At 65.2% G+C, this 18,108-nt stretch overlaps 1 protein-coding gene across 1 annotated transcript in view; it reads left to right on the forward strand.

Annotated features, from left to right (window-relative positions):
* Window positions 1-14,007, forward strand: part of LOC132434153 (uncharacterized) — a 39,868-nt gene extending 25,861 nt beyond the window's left edge. The window contains exons 4-7 of the mRNA XM_060025819.2: window positions 2,019-2,090; window positions 11,456-11,715; window positions 11,868-11,998; window positions 13,858-14,007. Coding sequence (XP_059881802.2) covers window positions 2,019-2,090; window positions 11,456-11,715; window positions 11,868-11,998; window positions 13,858-13,989 — 595 coding nt within the window. The 3' untranslated portion in view covers window positions 13,990-14,007. The remainder of the gene's footprint in view (window positions 1-2,018; window positions 2,091-11,455; window positions 11,716-11,867; window positions 11,999-13,857) is intronic.
* The last annotated feature ends 4,101 nt before the right edge of the window (window positions 14,008-18,108 follow it).

The following is an 18,108-nucleotide window of genomic DNA, read 5'->3' on the forward strand; positions in this document are numbered from 1 at the left end:
CTGGTCCCGCCAAGCCCCGCACCTGCCCTGTGGCCCGATCACGGCGCTGGCCGGCTGGCCTCCTGGAAGCAGATGGAAGCAGGGAGGCCCCACCCAGTTCGTTGGCACAGAGACTCCCCTGAACCAGCTCTGTGCTGTCAGCGCCCACGGCCCCCAGCCCACCTCTGACGAGCTGTCCAGCTGGGTGGGCTTCTTTGGTGCCCTGAGCTTCGGTTTACCCGTCTGTAAGACTTAGGCAGGAATACCTCCTAGCAGAGTTTGGGGTGCACAGCCTAGAACACCCGTGGCTTCGGTGAGGGCCTGGGGGTGGGACACAGCCTTTGCCCCCGAGAAGCAGCAGGGGTTTTTAACCCACCGAAAGACAAAAAACTCCCCAACGTGGCGCTCTCCTGGCCTCCTCTCCCTTCGCCGGAGCTCAGCAGCGCCCGGCCTCATCTATTCGTTACTTTGGGTTTATCGTGCTGGGGGCTGGGTGAGAGGAAGGGGTGGGTCGAGGCGAAGCCAGCTCCTGCCCCGTGCAGCGTGGGGACTTGTGGCAGCCTCTGCTCCAAGTGGCCAGGGGACTTTGTTAGCAGCATCTCTGAGGCAGCCAGGAGGGGTTTCAGTGGCCCAGGAACCCAGGCCTGCTGTGGCCACGTGGCTTCGGGTCAATTTCACAGGCTTGGGGAGGGCATGGAGGTGGCCCTGTTAGCAAGGACGCTGCCAGAGGTGGCTGAGTAGGGAGAGGCGACCGCTCTGGGGCCTCAGGATCTTAGCAGCTCTACGGGTGGTCGTGGGTCTGTTTGCCCATCACCGGGACAGGGTGCCCACCTGCCGGGGGGTATTCCAGACCCCCGAGGTTCTCTGTCAGTGTTACAAAGCGTCTCCTGGGACAGCATCTGAGGGCTCATGGGAATGACCACACTGTAGCAGAAGACTGAGCCACAGCCTAGGGTCAGACTGCCGGGCCCCAGCCTCACCCCACCTTCCCTGCCGTGTGATCATAGGGAAGCCATGGCCCCTGCCTGGGGTTCTGTTTTCTCATTTGCAAAAAGGGCGTCCCTACTTCTCCCTGCCTCCTTACCAGACACCAAAGAGCAGAAGGGGATGCCAAACCTGGCTGAGAAGCGGGGGTCTGGCTCGGGACCAATCACAGCCCACCACTTGCAGAGATGAAGCCTGCTACGCACACGGCCCTCACCAGTCGTATAGGCAGGAAGGGAACTAAGGTGTTATTTGTTTTCTTTTTTGTCTATGTCGTGCCACATTAGAAATATATGTGTGAAGCGGCTTAGAGCAATATTGACAATGCAGAAGAGTAAAAATAAACAGCTGAGGAAATTGGGGCAAAGGGAAAATCGCAGGTAGGCCTAGAGAGTCCATGTCATGTAGGCATTTCCCAGTTCTGTCAGTTCAGCTCTGAGCTTCCTAGCAGCCAAAGCAAAGAGGAAAAGACTATCCCTTGCAGGAAGTGCTGTTTAGGGAGTCCTGTCTCAGCACAGTGATGCTGAGAGAGAGCTGCCTGGTGCAAACACTCAGGGTTACCCCAGAGGCCCCAGTGAGGCCGGGCAGAAAGAGAGGGAGGGAACTCCCTCATGCTCAGCACAGCTGCACCCCTCCATCATCCTGAGCATCTCACACCTTGTTTCATTTAGTTCTCCCAAACCCTAGAAACCTAGGTTGAGAGAGCGGCAGTGAGGACCCCCAGCCCTCTCTGAGCCTGACTTTGACCTTGTGTCTCTCCGTCCCCCAGATCTACATTCTTGCAGCCACACCTGCTGCCCCTTGGAGAAGGTGACCCCAGAAAACCAGGGTGTTTCAGCCCCAGTGTTTTGGGCACAAAGTCACATTGATGCAATGGTCTCCTGGCCGGTAACGTCCCCCTGCGAGGCTCTGAGTGACCCCTGAGCTGTGCTGGGCCTCGCAGAGTCTTAGGGCAGGGTGGGCCAGAGCCAGCAGGGTACAGATGCAGGGCGTGCACCCCGCACACACCCGGGGCTCCTTCCCAAGACTTACCCAGCACCTCTCTCTGCTCCCAGGTCTCACCCCTTCTTCCCGGCACCCTGGTCCCTGGCTGACGCCTGGAGCTTGGACGACCGTGCCACCCTCAGGTCAGCGCAGCGTTTCGAGCTCCCCACCCCCTCCCTCCAGACGCCGCCCTGGGCTGGGCATGCCTGAAAGGACACGCGCACATGTGTTGCACACGCATGTGCACGCACGCCCACACGGCCTCTGGAGGATCGCTGGGCGGGACTTCTCGCACATTTGCTCGGGCTCAGCTGCGGGCGCTCCCCCCGCGGCTCTGCCCTCCCACCAGCCTCTTTCTGCGGCCGAGGGACCAGGGTCAGTAAGGAGTCGGGCTCGCCCAGGTCTCACCCCAGGAAGCTGGACCCGTGACGTCTTCCCGGCCTCCCCTGCACATAAGCTGAATGAACCCCCTTTGCAAGGCGGCAGCCACGGCAGGGCTCCGGGGTGGGGGGGCTGGGGCCAAGCGCTGGGGACCAGTGACCGCCGGGCAGAGCTCAGGGGCTCGGCAGGTGGGGAGGTCCCAGCCTGCCCCTCCGCCTCGTGCCCTGATGGGGCTGCGGTGCTCAGAGTCTACTGGGCCCCCCGCCCCGCCCCGCCCCGCCCCCAAGCGCCAGCCCGCCGTGCAGACTGTCAGGCCCACTTGGCTGCTTGCAGCCTCCTGGGGAGCCTGTGGGGCCGTGAGGGTCGGGGCCAGACTGGCGGCGTCTCCCTCCCCTCTGTTGCCATGGCCAGGGGCAGGCCTGCCTCCCAGGGCTGTGTGGAGAGGACCCGGGACCCCTCTGCCATCTGGGTCTCATGTGTTTACAGGTCCAGCTTGCCCGCCAGACTCCGCAGACACCGCCCCGGGGCTTTTGTGTCTGCACGCAGGGCATGCGCCAGCCGGTGCCCGAGGGTGGGGTGGGACGCGGGTAGGGAGGGGGGAGGTCCCCCCTGGGGACATCAGGGACAGAGGGGAAAGGGGGACATGAGGGGGTATAGCATGGGAAAGGAAGAACAGAGCAGAGACAGAGAGCAGGGCTGGGCACAGGGAGAAAGGAGACCCAGCAGAGACTGACCGCGCGGCTGTGTCTGGGAAGACGGTGCCTTCCGGGCTTTGCTCAAGGCCGTCTAGCGCAGGTGCTTTTCTCGGCGCCCGCCGGGAGATCCCCTCAACGTCCCACGGGCAGCAGTGGCAGCCTCTTGGGTCCAGATGAAACGTAGGCACTGAGAGGTGCATCCCTCACACAGGCTCGGGCACCCGAGTGTGAACCGGGGACTGAGCCCCAGGCCCTGACGGACACTCGCAGGAGGCCACGAGGGCACGTGCCCAGGAGTGGGGAGGGGCTCCCGGGCCAGGGCGCTGGTGGCTGTGTGAAGCGGCCGAGGTCCAGGACATACTGTGCGACGGATGGGAGATGGGGCCAGTGCGCACAGTTGGGGCTCACTCAGTGCTCGTCCAGCACCTGAGGAACCACCAGGACGACCACACAGCCCGGTCACCGCGAGGACGAGCGCGTGCCCGGGACTGGCGGGGAGGGCCGCCCCCTCCGTGTGTGCCCACCCTCCTCGTTCCGCCCGGGACCATCCTGTGCACCCAGAAATGGGAGCTTGGGGGCTGGGAGCAGCCCAGCTCCGGCCTCGTCTGGGGTTCTGGAGGTTCTTTGGGGGCCAGGCGAGCCCTTTGGGCTGCTGGCTTGGGCTGGGAGAGCAGTGAAGGGTTAGGGGGACAGTGACTCACTTGGTGGGGTTTGTTTTTGCACCGACTCGTAATTGTTCTCCTGTGAGTCTGCCCAGACTCGGCCCAGGACGGGAGAGGTCTGGGCCTGGGCGGCGCCCCGGCCTCTTTCCCTGCCCCCGTGCCCTGGTGCCTCACCCACGTTGGGCAGCAGACAGGAGCCACGTGGGCCCAGGCAGCACCCCGTGCTGGCCAGTTTTCTGAAGGGAATTGTCCCTGTCCTCCCTGGCACCCTGGGTTCCTGGGATAGAGGCTACCCCGTTCGTTCTTTAGGAGTTGGCGTGAATGTGTGTTCACGGGAAATCAAGGCCTGGGCGGCGGGCCCCCATCGCCCCATGGCAGAGCCTGGAGAAGGGGCCCCACGGCGATGCCAAGACGTGACCCCCATCTGCTCTGCAGATGCACATGTGGTACCTAATCTTTTCACCCGTGGACAAAGGGGGCCTCCAAGCCTAAGGGGCAGGAGTTTGTTCTAACATCAAACATCCAAGTGTCCTTTATTTAACCAGACAGAAAAATTAAGGCCCTAAATACCTGGCATTTTGTCTTTTTTGGTCCCAGTGAAGACACAGACAAAACGCAAAAGGCTGGCTTCCGCTCAGGGCTTAGCTGTTGGCGCTGAGCAGTGCTCTCTGGCTGGGTGCAGTGGACCCCGGACGGGAGGAGGACGGGGGCAGGGATGCCCACCCTGCAAGCCACGCCTGGACCAGGTGACTTGGATTGGTTGGCTCTCGCGAAGCACTTTCTGTCCTGTGGGCCGGGCCCCGAGCCCACGCTCTTCCCGCGCGGGTCAGTCTTCACGGCAGCCCTGCCAACGGGCATCTTTCGGTGCCACTTTCCTATGGGGGCCGAGGCTCAGGGAGGTCAAGGGCCAGCCCCGGGCCACTGAGCCAGGAGCGAGCCGCCCAGCAGGGGAGGTGGAAACACCTCTGGGCTCTGGGAATGCGTCGGGGCTGCCACACATCCCGAGAGGCCGTCTCCCTGGGGGGCAGGCTGAGCGGGGGCTGGGGGAGGGCTGGGCTGGCCCCCGGCGTGGACTAGAGGGTTTATAAGGGGTCCCCCTGCTGGAGTGAAGCCAAGAGGCCCTCAGACCCAGTGACGCCGGGGCTGCTGCCCGTGCAGCCCGGGTTTCCTGCCCCGGCCTGAGCTCAGCTGGGTACTTGCCTTCAGACGTTTCCCTGGTCGGAGGCCTTGTTCCCCAGAAGCTCAGCTGTGTCCAGCCCTGACTGGGGAAAGAGCAGGCTCCCGCTCTGTCCCCCGGGCCCGGCTCTGAGCTGCCCTTCTCCAAGAACACGGTGCCCGCTCAGCCTGGCTGGCCTGGGAGAACTGGGGAGCCAGAAGGCCCGTGGCCGCTCACCCTGAGGAAGGGAAACTGAGTGTCTCAGGTGGGGGCTCCCTGGGGTTACCCAGGACAGGGGGCTCTGCTCTCTCCTAGTAGCCGCGAGACCTCAGGCAGGTAGGTGGAGACGTCTCTGGGTCTTCGTTCCCTCATTCCTGTAACGCCAGGGAGGCCGATGACGCCTGTGCTGGCGGTGTGACTGTGGGGAAATAACTTAGCCTCTCTGTGTTCATTCCCTCACCCCCAGATCGGGTTGTGATGAGGACTGACGGAGCTCCCCAGTGCGATGGGCTTGGGTCAGTGTGTGGAGCGTTCCAGGGGACAGGGTGTTTGCCCTTCCCCAGTTTCCGACGGGGAGTGCGTGCCCCAGGAAGTGCTACTACGTGTATTTGCAGCAATATCGGGCCAACAGGGATTCGAACCCCGAGCCCTGTGGCCGGGATGCTCGCTCTTCCCCACTGAGCTCCCCACCCCCGTGGGGCAGCCCGCAAGGAGCAGCCACTCCTGGGAGAGGCCTTCGGGGAGGACGGTTGTTTGGTTCGTGCCTGGGGAGTTGTCAGTACAGCTGTGGTCACACAAGCGAGGGGGACAGTGGCTCCAGCGCTCCGTGCCATGCTGAGTCACCCTTTAGAAAAGGCACTGGCTCCCCCTAATTCCACTGTCTTGTTCCTTGACCCAGGCCCCTCACCGGCTCCTGACCTGCCCGTCTCCGTCAGAGCGCAAGGCCAGCCGTGCCCCCCGGTGCGTGAGTAGCACCTCCGCTGACGGTTGCTTTTCGAGGGCCCCACTGCTGCCCGCGGCCTGGGTCAGTGCACGGCGACCCCCTGGGCCTGTCTACCCGTCTTTCAAGTGGGATTGGTCTCGATCCTGGGTTTTCGCCCTGCACAGGCTGGGAGGGATGGCCGTGGCTGGACCCAGAGCGTTGCCTCTGGTCTCCGCCTTACATCTGGGGTTCCGAGTGAGATGCTGTCTGCTGGGGCCGTGCGGAGGGGGCTCCCCAGGGGGGGTGTGAGGCGTGCAAGCAGGACAGGAGTCTTGAGGCTTGGGAAGTGGCCGGTGCTGCAGGGGATCGGGAGGGCCCTGGCCCTGCATCCCTGGGGTGGGTCTTCCCCATGTCCCTCGGCAGCCACCCCTGTGCCCCCTGCACTGGACAGGAAGGAGGTGCCAGCCTGGACCATGGGGTGGGCTGTGCTGGGACGGCCCCAGAACACAGGACGGCGCCTTGGGCCACCTGGTCGAGGCTGCCCCGCCCTCAGGCCAGTGAGGACACATACCCCGTCAGTCAGGAGGGCATCAGGGCCGGTGTCTCGGACATAAGCCTTCCCAGGGACCGCCCGGAGCCCCCCGAAGGGCTGACAGGGCTTCTGGCAGCGGGGTGATTGGCAGCTCGGGCACGAGGACGGTTCCGAAGAGGGTGCTGCCTGCGCCTCTCCCTGGCCCGGCCCTCCAGGCGGGACTGCTTCCCAGGTGGACTTCCTCATCCTGCCAGGCCGCCCTGCCCGCCTCGCCGCCTTTGTCTTCCCAGCGCCGTCCGCCCTCTTGTGTGCGAGGCTGAGGCCCGGCGCAGGGAGGGGACCGCTGCCCTCTGGCCCCGTGCGGCCTTGGCCGTGGCCACCCCGGGCTTGGCACCCGCCGACGTCTCGGTGAGGCGTCTGGGAGCCCCGACCCTGCCGCCCCAGCCCTCCCCGCTGCAGACCACCCCCAGGAGAGCCGTTGTGAAGGCCGCACCCCCGGAGGGAGTCCCTGGCGGCCGGTGTGGACAGTTCTAGAAATGACGGGGTGGGGGGAGTGGACCCCCGGACACGCCGCGCACGGAGGCAGCCCCGGGCCTCTACCGGCCTTCTCACCCCCTTTCCTGCCTGAGGGCCTCGGGGCTCCGGGCCGGGCTCCGGGGCTCCCGGTGTTCAGTCGGGCTTCCAGTGCCCCCTGTCTTTAGGAAGCAGGGGCGGGGGCTTCCTGGGGGAGGCGAGCTCCCTGCGGAGCGAGGTGAGGCAGCGGCGCTCTGCAGCTGCGCTTCCCCTGGGGCCTGGGCTGCAGAGCGGGGTGAGCCTCAACGCCCCCGCAGACCAGACCCTGCGACCTCAGGCCCCCAGAGCGCTGGCCAGGCCGGGAGCAGCAGCGCCTCCGTCAGCGCGGAGCTCTCTGCCTCCTGCCGTGCCCGCTGCTCTCGAGCACCCGGCGATCGCAGGGGAAGCGGCCGCGGAGCAGCCCCTGGGTGTCCAAGGAGTCCTGGCTGCAGGGCCTGGAGGGCGGTCGAGAGGAGACGCCACTGACCCAGGAGCCAGCCCAGGGCAGGGCCCCGGCGGTCATGGCAGGTGGACGGGGAGCCGCCGGTGCCAGCGCTCGCCGGCAGGGCCCCGCGACGAGGTCCTCCGAGGGCCGCCCGCGTGCTCTCTGGAGGAGGTTCACGGAAACGTCCGCGTAGAGAAGCAGGGGTTTGGAGGAAAGTGCGTGGTTTCACAGGGACTGTGCTGGTTTCTCTGGCAGCATGGGGCTTGCCAGGTGGACTGAGGGCAAGTTCTGCCCTGTGTTCTCTGGGTGACCAAGGTCAGGTCCTCGCTGGACAGCACACGTGTAGAAGAGCGCACAGTAGGGCCTCAGGAGCGGCGGGGCAGCTTCCCCAGACACCTATGGCCCAGCCAAGCCTTCCAGGCTGGGACAGTCACGGGACGAGGCCCAGGTTTTTCCCGGACAGCCTCGCCTCTCGCAGTTCCCGGAGAGAACATTCCGTCACCACGAAGTGGGGTTAGCTCAGCTCCCCCGGCCCGGCCCGGCCCGGGGAAACCCAGCCAAGGACGGGATGGTGTAATGCCCAGACCAGAGCCACGGGTCCACATGCCAGGCCAGGCCCAGAGCCCCCCGGGGGGCCCGGGAGCCCCGCAGCAGAAGGGCCCTCCTGAGGGGCTGCTGCCAGGTGGGGCTGCCCCAGAACACGGTTTCACACTGGGCGTTTTTAATGACGTGGTTGCATTTGGTTCCCCCTCTCTCCCTCCCTCTCCTCACCTTGTGACCCAGAATGCGGCTTGAGCTGAGAGTATTTTCAGATAAATACACACCTTTGAGGCTAAAACTGTTGCCTAATGGTTAGGCACCAGATGGAGACGCCCACAGGCTCAGAAAGGGCTCTGCCTGCCGGCTCTTCCCTCTGGACTCTGAGCAAACCCTGCCGCGGTGAAGAGCAGCTTCCCCTGGTGATCCCCCCTCCCCCAACTGGCGCAGAGGCACCTGGACCTTCCTCCCGACAGAGGAAACGGCGGAGGCCAGAGGTGCCGATTAACTTTGCCCGAGGCCCATCGCCGGCTGGGGCCAAAGCAGGGGTCAGAACTATGGCCTGGCAGCCCCAGAACCACCTATCCCCACCCCCACCCCATGCCCATGGCCCCCATGGGTGCAGGTATGTCTGTAGAGCAGGGCTGGATCCCGTTGCCTGGGCCATCCGGGCCTCCCCGGCCAGCATCAGGCCCCCAGCTTCCTGGATGCTAGGACTCTTGTGGGCTTTCAGACTCGCACATCTGTGGGCAGTGACACTCGGCCCCCGGTACGTGTCTGGCCCCTTCCCTGGGGAGTGGACATTTCCCATGCCTGGCCACCTTCCACCTATGAGCTTGGAGCTCTCTGGGGACAGGAGAGCAGGGAGCCAGGGGCGGGGCACAGACTCCCGGGATGGGAGACCCCGACCCAGAGCACACGGGCGTCTGTCTCAGGGAGGCTGGGCAGGAAGGGAACCAACAAGAGAGCACCTTGGGCTCCTGGGAAGGAAGGCAGGCCTGGGGTGGACCCCAGGGGGCTGGCGCAGGGGCTCCTGTCTGGAGGAACCACTTCCCCACCTGCGTGGCCTGCGCCGCCTAGAGGTGTGCAGGGCCGTGGGAAGAGCCTGGGGTCAGAAATCCGGCTTCCAGTTCTAGTTTTGCTCCTCTGTCCCTGAGGGGCACTCTTGGGGGCAATGAAGCCACTGGGCCCCGTGCTCAGCTGAGCTGTTGGAGCCTGAGGCAGGAGGAGTTGGTAACCATCCGTTGAGCCCTTATTTAAGTTTGATATCCTTATATCATGGGCCTCTTTGCATTTTTAAAAAATTTTGTATTGAAACATTTGTCTTGATTCCTGAGTTTTGGTGCCCCATTCGGTGTGTGCCCGGCCCTGCCCGGCGCATGACGGGCGCACAGCCCCCGCCCGGCCCGAGCTGGCCTCTGCCCGGTGCGCACGTCTCGCTAACTTTATGGGCCGTGTTCGCACGCAGACCCGGCCCCCAGACGCCACCCCCGCGCCTTTTTCCCAGACTCCATTGTTGGCATGGCTTGCCGAGCAGACACACTGGCCGCTTTATGGGGAGAAACCTAATCGGGGCAGCAGTGGGGGGGCGGCCATGGGGGGGTCCCGGCTCCCGGTGGCCCCAAGCCAAGCCCGAGGTGACTGCAGGGTGACACCGTCTGTCTGCCTCGCTCGCTCCAGACATCCGCCTGGCCCTGAAAAGGCCACCTGCCCACTGAGGCCTCCCACACACCTGTCCCCGGCTGGCCTGGCTCCTCCCAGCCCGGGCCTGCCCGGCGCCCTGCCCGCAGGCAGACACTGGGGACTGGGGCTGAGCCGGCGGTGGCAGATGGCAGGGCGGCTGCCGACTGCCCGCTCCCCGCAGCCCTGCTCAGGGAGCCTCTTCACGCCGCGTTGCCTGCTCCTGCCACCGCCCCGTCCAGGCTGACTGGGAAGGGTCCCTTTGGAGCTCTCAGACCCCTGCCATTCCGCCGGAAGAAGGGAGGTGTCTGCCGTCCCTCCCTGGGCCAAGACCCGTGGTCGCTTCTAGGACTGTGGGGCAGGAGGGCCAGCAAATCACGTCCCCTGGCACGTGGGATTGGGGCCACTTCCCAGCTCAGAAATGTCTCCACGATCAGGTCACAGACCCAGAAATGTCAGGGCTCCTTCGTCCCCCCAAACCTGGGTTGCTGGCTAAAGGAAGAGCCAGCTTGTGTGGGAGCTGTGCCTTGGTGGATAAAGCCAGGGTTCAGGGGACCCTGCCGGGGGTACGGCATCTGCCGCCTGGTCACCTGGATAGGCTGTGAGTGTGTAGGGGCCCGCCTGGCCCTCATGGAGGGAGAAAGTCCCCACCGTCCGTGGGCACCTTCACGGGCACCGCTCACGTCAGCTACATGGCTGCCGTGGGTCTGGGTGTCCAGGCGTGAGGCCTGGAGCCTAGGAGCGCAAGGCCCAGTCCCAGAACCAGGGCAGAGCTAGGATTCGTCTGGGCACCACTGCCCTCCCGATGGGCAGTAAGAGACGGGCACGTGTGTGGGGAGCACAGGGTCTTCATGGCAAGGAGAGGAACAATGGGACGGTCCCTCCTGGCACAGGACAGGCCAGGGCAAGGGCCGAGAGGTGCGGGGAGCGGGGGGCTGGCAGACGGGTGGGGAGGGTTGGGGAGGGCTGCCCAGGGCATTTTCCTGCTCTGGGAGGCTGGAGGGGGACGTGAGGGGGGCCAGGCTGGGCGGGGCGCAGAGGCGCGGCAGCACAGAGACGTGAGCCCTGGTGATGGACAGTCTGGCCTCTGGAGCGCTGAGGGAGAGGGGCCAGGACAGGACCACCGCAGCCAGATGGGCTAATCTTCCCATCCCTGTTAGTGGCCGGGAACACTGAGGCTCAGTGGTTGGCCCGTGGCGGGGATGGACAGACCCAAGTAGGTCTGGCTCGAAGTCCAGCGTCTCGGGCTCAGCCTCAGAGGCTCTGCAGCTGGCCAGCAGGCCGGCTGTGTGCTCGTGTTACACCTGTGTCCCTTCCCTTGTGCTGGTCCCGGGAGGGCACCTGGCCGGAATGGGCCGGAGCCAGGTGGGGTTGCAATTCACTGAGTGAGCCCTGGCTGAGGCCTCAGAGCCTGGGTCCTGGGCACCCCTTCCCCGGGGCTTCTGCTCTTGGGACGATCCCAGGCCTCGCCTGCCCCGGGGCAGGAGCGTCAGCCTGTCGGGAGCCTCCGCTGTGAAGTGGGGGGTCTGGCTCCTCCTCCTGGGTCCTACTAAGTGCCAGGCGCACAGGAGGTGGGCACACGTCCCTTCTCCCCTGGGCACCCCACCCTCCAGGCCCCAGAGCGTCGGTGTGAGCCTGCTGGGGCGCTGGCCACCCAGCACGGGAACGCCGGCGGCCCTGGCCATTCAAGGACGAGGCCTGGGTCTTGTTCACCTCTGACCCAGCATCGTCCAGCACAGGCAGCCACAGAGGCCATTCTCTCCGGGCCTCTGCACAGGGCGTGTCCCCAGGCGAGAGGCCGTGGTGAGACGGGCTGGGCTGAAATGCGGGACCTGGAGCAGGCGGCCGGGCGAGTCCAGGAAGGAGGCACGGAGCGGCCGCTGGAGGGGCATAGCTGCGGCTCTTCCAAACCTGACGCCTGTGACTTTCTTCTAAACCCCAAACAGGTCAAGAAGTGGCACTGAGATGGGAGCGTCTATTCGAGGCCAGCCTTACTCAACGGGTGAGCCGAGCGTTAGGGCGGGGCCGTCCCCGCCCGCGGGGCCACCTCACGGCTGTCCCACTCTTCCCAGCCCAGCCAGAGCCCACAGGAGGCCTCGCCCTGGGCCCTCGTGCAGGAGACAGGCCCACCCCTGGCCTCGGTGTGGGTGCACGGCCACTCCTGCTGAATGCCCAGAGGACTGTCACAGGACACAGGACAGCACAGGTGACATCTGCACTGCACGCCCTTCCCACCATCCTTTCTCTGGGAAGCACGGGGGAGTTTGTAGTGGGGAGGGATGTGGTCAGAGCTGTGTCCCACGATGCACTTGTGACCTCAGGCTGGACGTGGCCTGACGGAGCCGTGGTCTGCCGCAGGGTGTCTGCATGGAAGAGGAACGCAGGCCCCGCCTCCCTGTGCACCGCGAGGGCCCGTCGCCCCCTTTTCTCCAGCCGTCCGCTGCGATCCTAATACACAGGCCGCTGATATCGACCTGAGACACACACAGGTGAGTCTGGCCTGGAACAGAAAGGCTGAATGAGGGGAACCAGTCACATCTGCTTCTCCCAGCTGGGCTGGGGGTCGGGGTGCTTGTGGTGACAGCCAGGGAGGACCGGGTGTGTGTGTGTGTGTGTCAGTCTCCCCGCTCTCTTTCCCTGCCTCTCCCTACCCCGTGGAGCCCAGCCCGGGGCTGGGCTGGGGCCCTCATGGGGTCAGCACTGCAGGCTCTGGAGCTGAAGCCCCGGCCCAGGGGAGGGCAGGCGGGTCTGAGTAGTGGCACACGCGTGGGTTCCAGCCCAGTGTTAACTACGGGCGGCCTGGCAGCCACTCGGACCCCCTGGGAGCAGCTGCTGCAGGGACCCCGCCTCTCAGTGAGGAGGTCCAGGCCCACGAGGGCAGAAGAGGCGTCGGAGAAGCACGGCGGGGAGGCCGGCCCGGCTTCGCAGCCAGCTCCACTTGCTGGGCTGTCCTGCCCCGTGCCGCCCTCAGCCTGCTAGGGCCAGTGGTCGGAGCCAGGGGGCCCCTGCAGCCTGAGGCCGTTGGAGGTCTCCGGGGCTAGGTTGGGAGCCAGAGCCCGCGCTCAGGGGCCTCCTCAGGGTCACTCCGAGACATTCGGCAGCACCCTGGGCTGGGCGCCGTGTCCTCGGCCTCCCCAGTGATGAGGCTCACGGCAGCCGCTCACCCCACGGGGCGGCTGCACCAGGCTGCCCGTCCACAAACACAGCCAGAAGCTGTTGCCAGGATGGGGGTGCGTCGAAGGAAGGCCCTTGGTCACCCTCTCCTCGCCCCCCGTCCTAGAGGCTTTATGGCTCTGCCTGGAGAGTCCTTAGGGACACCCTGGTCCTGTCCACCAGCCAAGAAGTCCAAGTGGAGGCCAGGAGACGGGACCTCGAGGCCCTCTCGTGAAGATTTCCTTCTGGGGCCTCAAGGAAAGACAGGGTTGCCAGTGAGCACAGGCCAGCCAGGTCTTGGGGGGCAGGCTGCGTTGGGGTGTTGCTGGCCCAACTCCCAGGTGGCTGCACCTCAGTGTCCCGCGCTAGGTGTGGGCCCTGGTGTCCTCATCACTAGCGGAGGGTTCTGGGACCATTTCGTGCCTCTCGGGGTTCAGGGAGCAGCAGTGCCCTGTTTATTGGGACTGGGCACGAGGCCCCCTGTGCAGTAGTGGGTGAGGCCACGCCAGGGAGAGCCCGAGGGCAAGCCCTGCCCCCTGCCTGGGACCCATCCGAGCCTCAGCTTCCTCGCTACGAAATGGCATCGGTGATCCTAGCTTCACCAGGCCTGTGAAGACCAAATGGCACAGACCAGCCTTTCCTGGGAGCCAGGTTCCCTTTTGGAAAGTAAGAATATTCTATAGCCTCTCCTGAGATGGGAAAAGCCCAGGTCACCCTGGATGGTGGGACCAGACCAAGCAGAGCCCACGGGGAGGGAGTCCACACCTGTCCAGTGGGTGGAGGTGTGTCCTGGGGCAGCAGGGAGCCAGGGGTGGGCGGTGCCGTCAGAGGTGGGGGCCAGGTGGGCATGCGTAGCCCCTTTTGGACATGGGTTGGCCTCTAACAGATGACAGCCTTCCTCCCAGTGTCACCGGTGCAGAAGTCCCTTGGGGACACCATGGTCACTCATCCACTCCTATCCAGATGGGAGTGATCCCATCACCTGTAGCGCTTTTCCGAAAGCCACATCGCACGTTTCCCTCCCTCCCTCTCTTCCCTCTTTCCTTCTCCCTCCCTGGTTGGTGGTTGTCTCCTGTGGGGCTGCTCCCAGGGTATGCGGGCCCTCTCCTGACCCGCCTGCCAGTCCCCGTGCCCTCAGCGCCCCAGCACAACCCTGACCCCCGTCCCCCTGCTGCTCTCCTCCTTCCTCCTCCAGGAGATGCCTCTGGGAGCCATGATGTCCCTCCAGGCGCCGAGACTGACGGCCCTTTGGGGTGAGGTAGTAGGTTGTATAGTTTGGGGCTCTGCCCTGCTATGGGATAACTATACAATCTACTGTCTTTCCTGAAGTGGCTGTAATATCGACAGTGGACAGCATCCAGGACCCTGGCTGCTGGAGGGGGGTGCGGTGGGCAGGGTGGCGGGTGGGGACGCAGCCTCAGCAGGGTGGGCGCAGTGGCTGCCGGGTGGTAAGTCTGACAGGCCTAGGTTCCACTTGCTGTGTGACCTGGGGCGGGTCCCTTGATCTCTCTGGGCTTCAGTTTCCTTATCTGTGAAAGGGGGCTGATGAGGGTCGAGGGCAGTACCGTGTGAAGTGTCCAAGGAGGGCAGGGCTCAGAGTCGACCTTTCCCTCTCCCCACGCTGCGCTGAGAGCTGATGGACCCGACGGGCAGTTTGGGCAGCCCACCCCTCCCCCGTCCACATCCCCGTGCCCCACATCGGGCTCTTGGGCGGCCCCCAGCCTGGACTTTGCCCTCAGATGCGTCCCTGTGGCCGGCACTGGGCACCGGGAGGAGGAGCCTCGGGCCCGAGGAGGACCGGGCCAGCTGAGGCTTGGCTGACGTTGCAGCACAGCACCCCAGGGCAGCCCATGGGATCGGCCTCGATCAGCACGTCCCCCGAGTCCACAGCCTGCCCAGCTCAGTGTCAGGCCTCTGGTCAGCGGAGGGACGGAGGCCAGGGCCCCCCTCTCCCAGGCAGGGAGTGAGAGCAATGTCCTCGAGCCCACGGCAGCCCTCGTGGGCACGAGCCCGTTCCACCCCCAGCAAGCGCAGGTGGACTGGCCAGCATGGGGACCAAGGCGCCGTCTGCACGTCCCTCCTCCCCTGCGCCTGCCCAGCCCTCCAGCTCGGCTCTGGTGGCTGCAGACCACCAGGAGGGGCCGGGGCTGGGCCGGGGGCAGCGGCAGGACGGCGGACCCTCCCAAACCCGGGCACCGGCGGGGTGAGGTAGTAGGTTGTGTGGTTTCAGGGCAGTGATGTTGCCCCCTCGGAAGATAACTATACAACCTACTGCCTTCCCTGAGGGGCCCAGCGTCGTCCCACGGGAGGGCCGCCCCCGCACTCCGCAGGGGACTCGGCAGATGACTTGGGGGCCTGAGCCCAGGCCAGGCGGGTGGGAGGCCGCCCTGTGCACACTCAGATCTCAATAAAAGCTGCTGTCATGGGAATCTGGAGTCTGCCCTGTTTGTTCTGGGAGCCCAGGGGCGGGGCGTCTGCCGTCTGCCGTGGGCGGTGTGGGCGTGGCCTGACGGGGTGTTGGGAGGAGCTGCCTCTGGGCCACCGGGGGTCACCGGACCCTAGTCCGCCGCCCCCACAGCCTTCGAGTCTTCCTGATGGATTCAGTCCTGGACCCCGGACCCCCGCGCAGCCTGCACCCCACTCACACCCGCTTTGAGCACAGCTGTGGGACGCAGGCCCCAGAGGCATCACTCGGCCTGCACAGGCCCCCTTGCAGGTGGCGCGGACCCCAGTCAGCAGCTCAGAGCACAGTCCAGGACCCGGTCCCCGAGGCCGCCCCAGACCCAGTGCTTGACTGGGGCCCGGAAGTTCCTGTCTGCCACGCCCAGCCCCCTTAGGCCAGTGTCCGGGGTAGCCCTTATGTCGGGTGTCCATCCTGGGCTGACTGCCATCCCAAGTGTTCACTCACGTTTCTGTCGGGGGTCTTAGGCTCTCGTGCTGGTGGCTGCTGAAGCCTGTCCCCACAGTCACAGCCTGGGTGTCAGAAGAGACCCGTCTGTGTCTGACCCAGCGCCCAGAGCACCCTTGGGGGGAGGTGCTGCCACGGCTGCGTCCGATCCCCGTCCCTGTGCCCACAGGGCGCAATGAACTGCCATCTGCCCCAGCTGGAGCAGCCCCCTGTCACCCCACAAGCCTCTGCAGAAGAGAACTCCAGGCTGGCTCTTGCCAACGGCCCGGGGTACACAGAACGGGACACCACTGCAGCCTCCAAGTGCCCAGCGCCTGAGGGGACAGACAGGGCTCGGACAGGTCCAGGTCCCAGGCAGTGGTCTGGGACGGGGACCCTGTGACAGAGGCCAGAGGAGGCTCCTGCTCCAGCCAGGGTCCTGGAGGGAGGAGAGGTGGGCTGAGCTGGGCACCTCTCAGCCCTGAGTGCAGCAGCCTGAAGCATTGGAGGGACCGTCCTCCCCTCCCACCATGATGACTGTCCCCAAGCCGCTATCTCTGCCCAAGCCCCCACCCAGCCCAAGCCTCCTGTCTGGCCCACCCAGCCCGGCATGGCCACGCCTGTGCAGTCCAGCACCCCCTCTCCAGCCCGACACCCATCCGTGGCCCACCTGGCCTTGAGGAGCTGCTGCTGCACTATGGGTCAGTGGCCACGGGAACCCAGAGCAGGGGTCCCAAGGGGCAGAGAGAGCTTTCTAGAGCAGGGGCCATCTGAGCTGGGTCTTGATGGCTGTGTAGGAGTTTGCAGCTTGCAGTTTGCTGGCTGTGTAAGTCATAAAGAAGAGGCCTTCACAGTGGAGTGCCCCATCTTCTCCTCCCCCATTGTCCTCTGGGACCAAGGCAGGTGACAAACTCGGGCACTGTCCACTACCTCTTCTTTGCCATGTGGTCAGTCAGTGGCAGAATCTGGCCACTTGTGTCCCCTGGACATCATTTCTGTGCCTCAGGTCTCTCCATCCCCACTCGCACTGCCAAACCTCAGAGCCTCTTGGAGCAGCCCCTCTGCCATTCTTCCGGGCACAAGGGGGCACTGGGCCCCCTTGTGAGCGGACCTGCCCTCACACCTGTGTACACCCTCACCTGGACCCCTCCCTGCCCCTCCTGCTGATCATGGCCCTGCACAGCTCCTCTCCTCTGAATGCCCACAGCTCAGCGCTGCCTTGGGCCACGGTAGCCCATGTCTATCTGAGCTGACCGTGACCGTTTATACCCCGAGTTCAGCCTTTCCTCTGGCACTCCAGCAGTGCTCGGCCCTGTAATCAGGGCTCGTGTCCTGGTGGGGAGCAGTCCGGACACACAGCAGCCACTGCCATGGTCAGTGCCATGACGGGGGCCACCCAGGGCCTAGAAGAGCCCCGAGGAGTCCTGGACCCAGCTCTACAGTCAGGGAGTGGCTTCCTGGAGGAGGTGACACCTGGTTCACCCTGTGACCCTCTCCACCTTCCAGCCAACCAACTTCCAGCCTCTCCTCTGCCACCAACTGGCCGACCCTAGAGACCAACAGGACCACAGATGTGGGCCCGAGGGGCATGGGGGCAGGGTGCTACCCATCATCTGGTCACCAGTGACGTGCGGAAGCAGTTTCATCCCAGAACAAACTGGATGAAGTCAGTACGGTCAAAGCAGCTAATTCGTTTGCGGGGCCCTGCGAGGCAGCAGCAAAGGCCCAGCTTTGGGGGCAGAGGCCTGGGGCAGTCGCTCTACTCACCAAGCCTCTACTTCCCCATCCTACATCATAGGGGGCTGTTGGATGTCAGGAGATAGTGGTTGCGAGAACTCAGTTGGGGGGCGGAGGGGTGTGTGGGAGGCACTGAGAGGGAAGGCGAGAATGGCAGGGGAGCCCTGGCCCGAGGCTGGGCGCCTGGTGCCACCTGCTGCCTAGCCAGGGAGTGGCTCCTGGCCCGGCTTGGGCCCTGGGTCTGGTCAGCAGGTGAGCAGGGTGGAGAGCAGGCTGGGGGGCCCTGAGGGCTCGGCAACCCCAGACTGTGTGCTCCCCAGGCAGGCGAGGACCATGGTCAGAGATGTGGATGAGTCAACTTGAGAGCGGCTCAGCTCAAGGCCATGGGGCGAGCGAGGGACCAAGACCCTGGAGGTGGTCCCTGTCCCCAGGCATGCAGAAGCCGGGCCCCCTCGGCCCCCTCCCAGCTGAGACAGGCCACCGAGGTGCCGCGGGTGTTCTGCAGGAGAGAGGTCTGCATGTCCCTGCTCCTCCTGGGAGGTGACTCATCAGAGAGTCTCGAGGGACTTCTGGGGTGTTCAAGGCGGGGCCTTTGATAGGCCGTGGGCCCTTAAGGTCCACAAGGGCCACCTCTGATCTTGGACCCCCTGGGGAGGGATGGCAGAGCCACTCCAGCATCTAGACCCTACAGACCGGGGCTGAGACAGGGTCTGGCCTTGTGGGCACGGAGTGACCAGGCCGCCACCCAGGGCCGGGACTAGGGTGAGGTTGCAAAGGCCCAGCATCTCAGGGGCCCTCAGTCTCAGGGTGACACGGCACCCG

This window comes from Delphinus delphis, chromosome 11 (genome assembly GCF_949987515.2).
Source record: "Delphinus delphis chromosome 11, mDelDel1.2, whole genome shotgun sequence".
Classification (NCBI taxonomy): domain Eukaryota; kingdom Metazoa; phylum Chordata; class Mammalia; order Artiodactyla; family Delphinidae; genus Delphinus; species Delphinus delphis.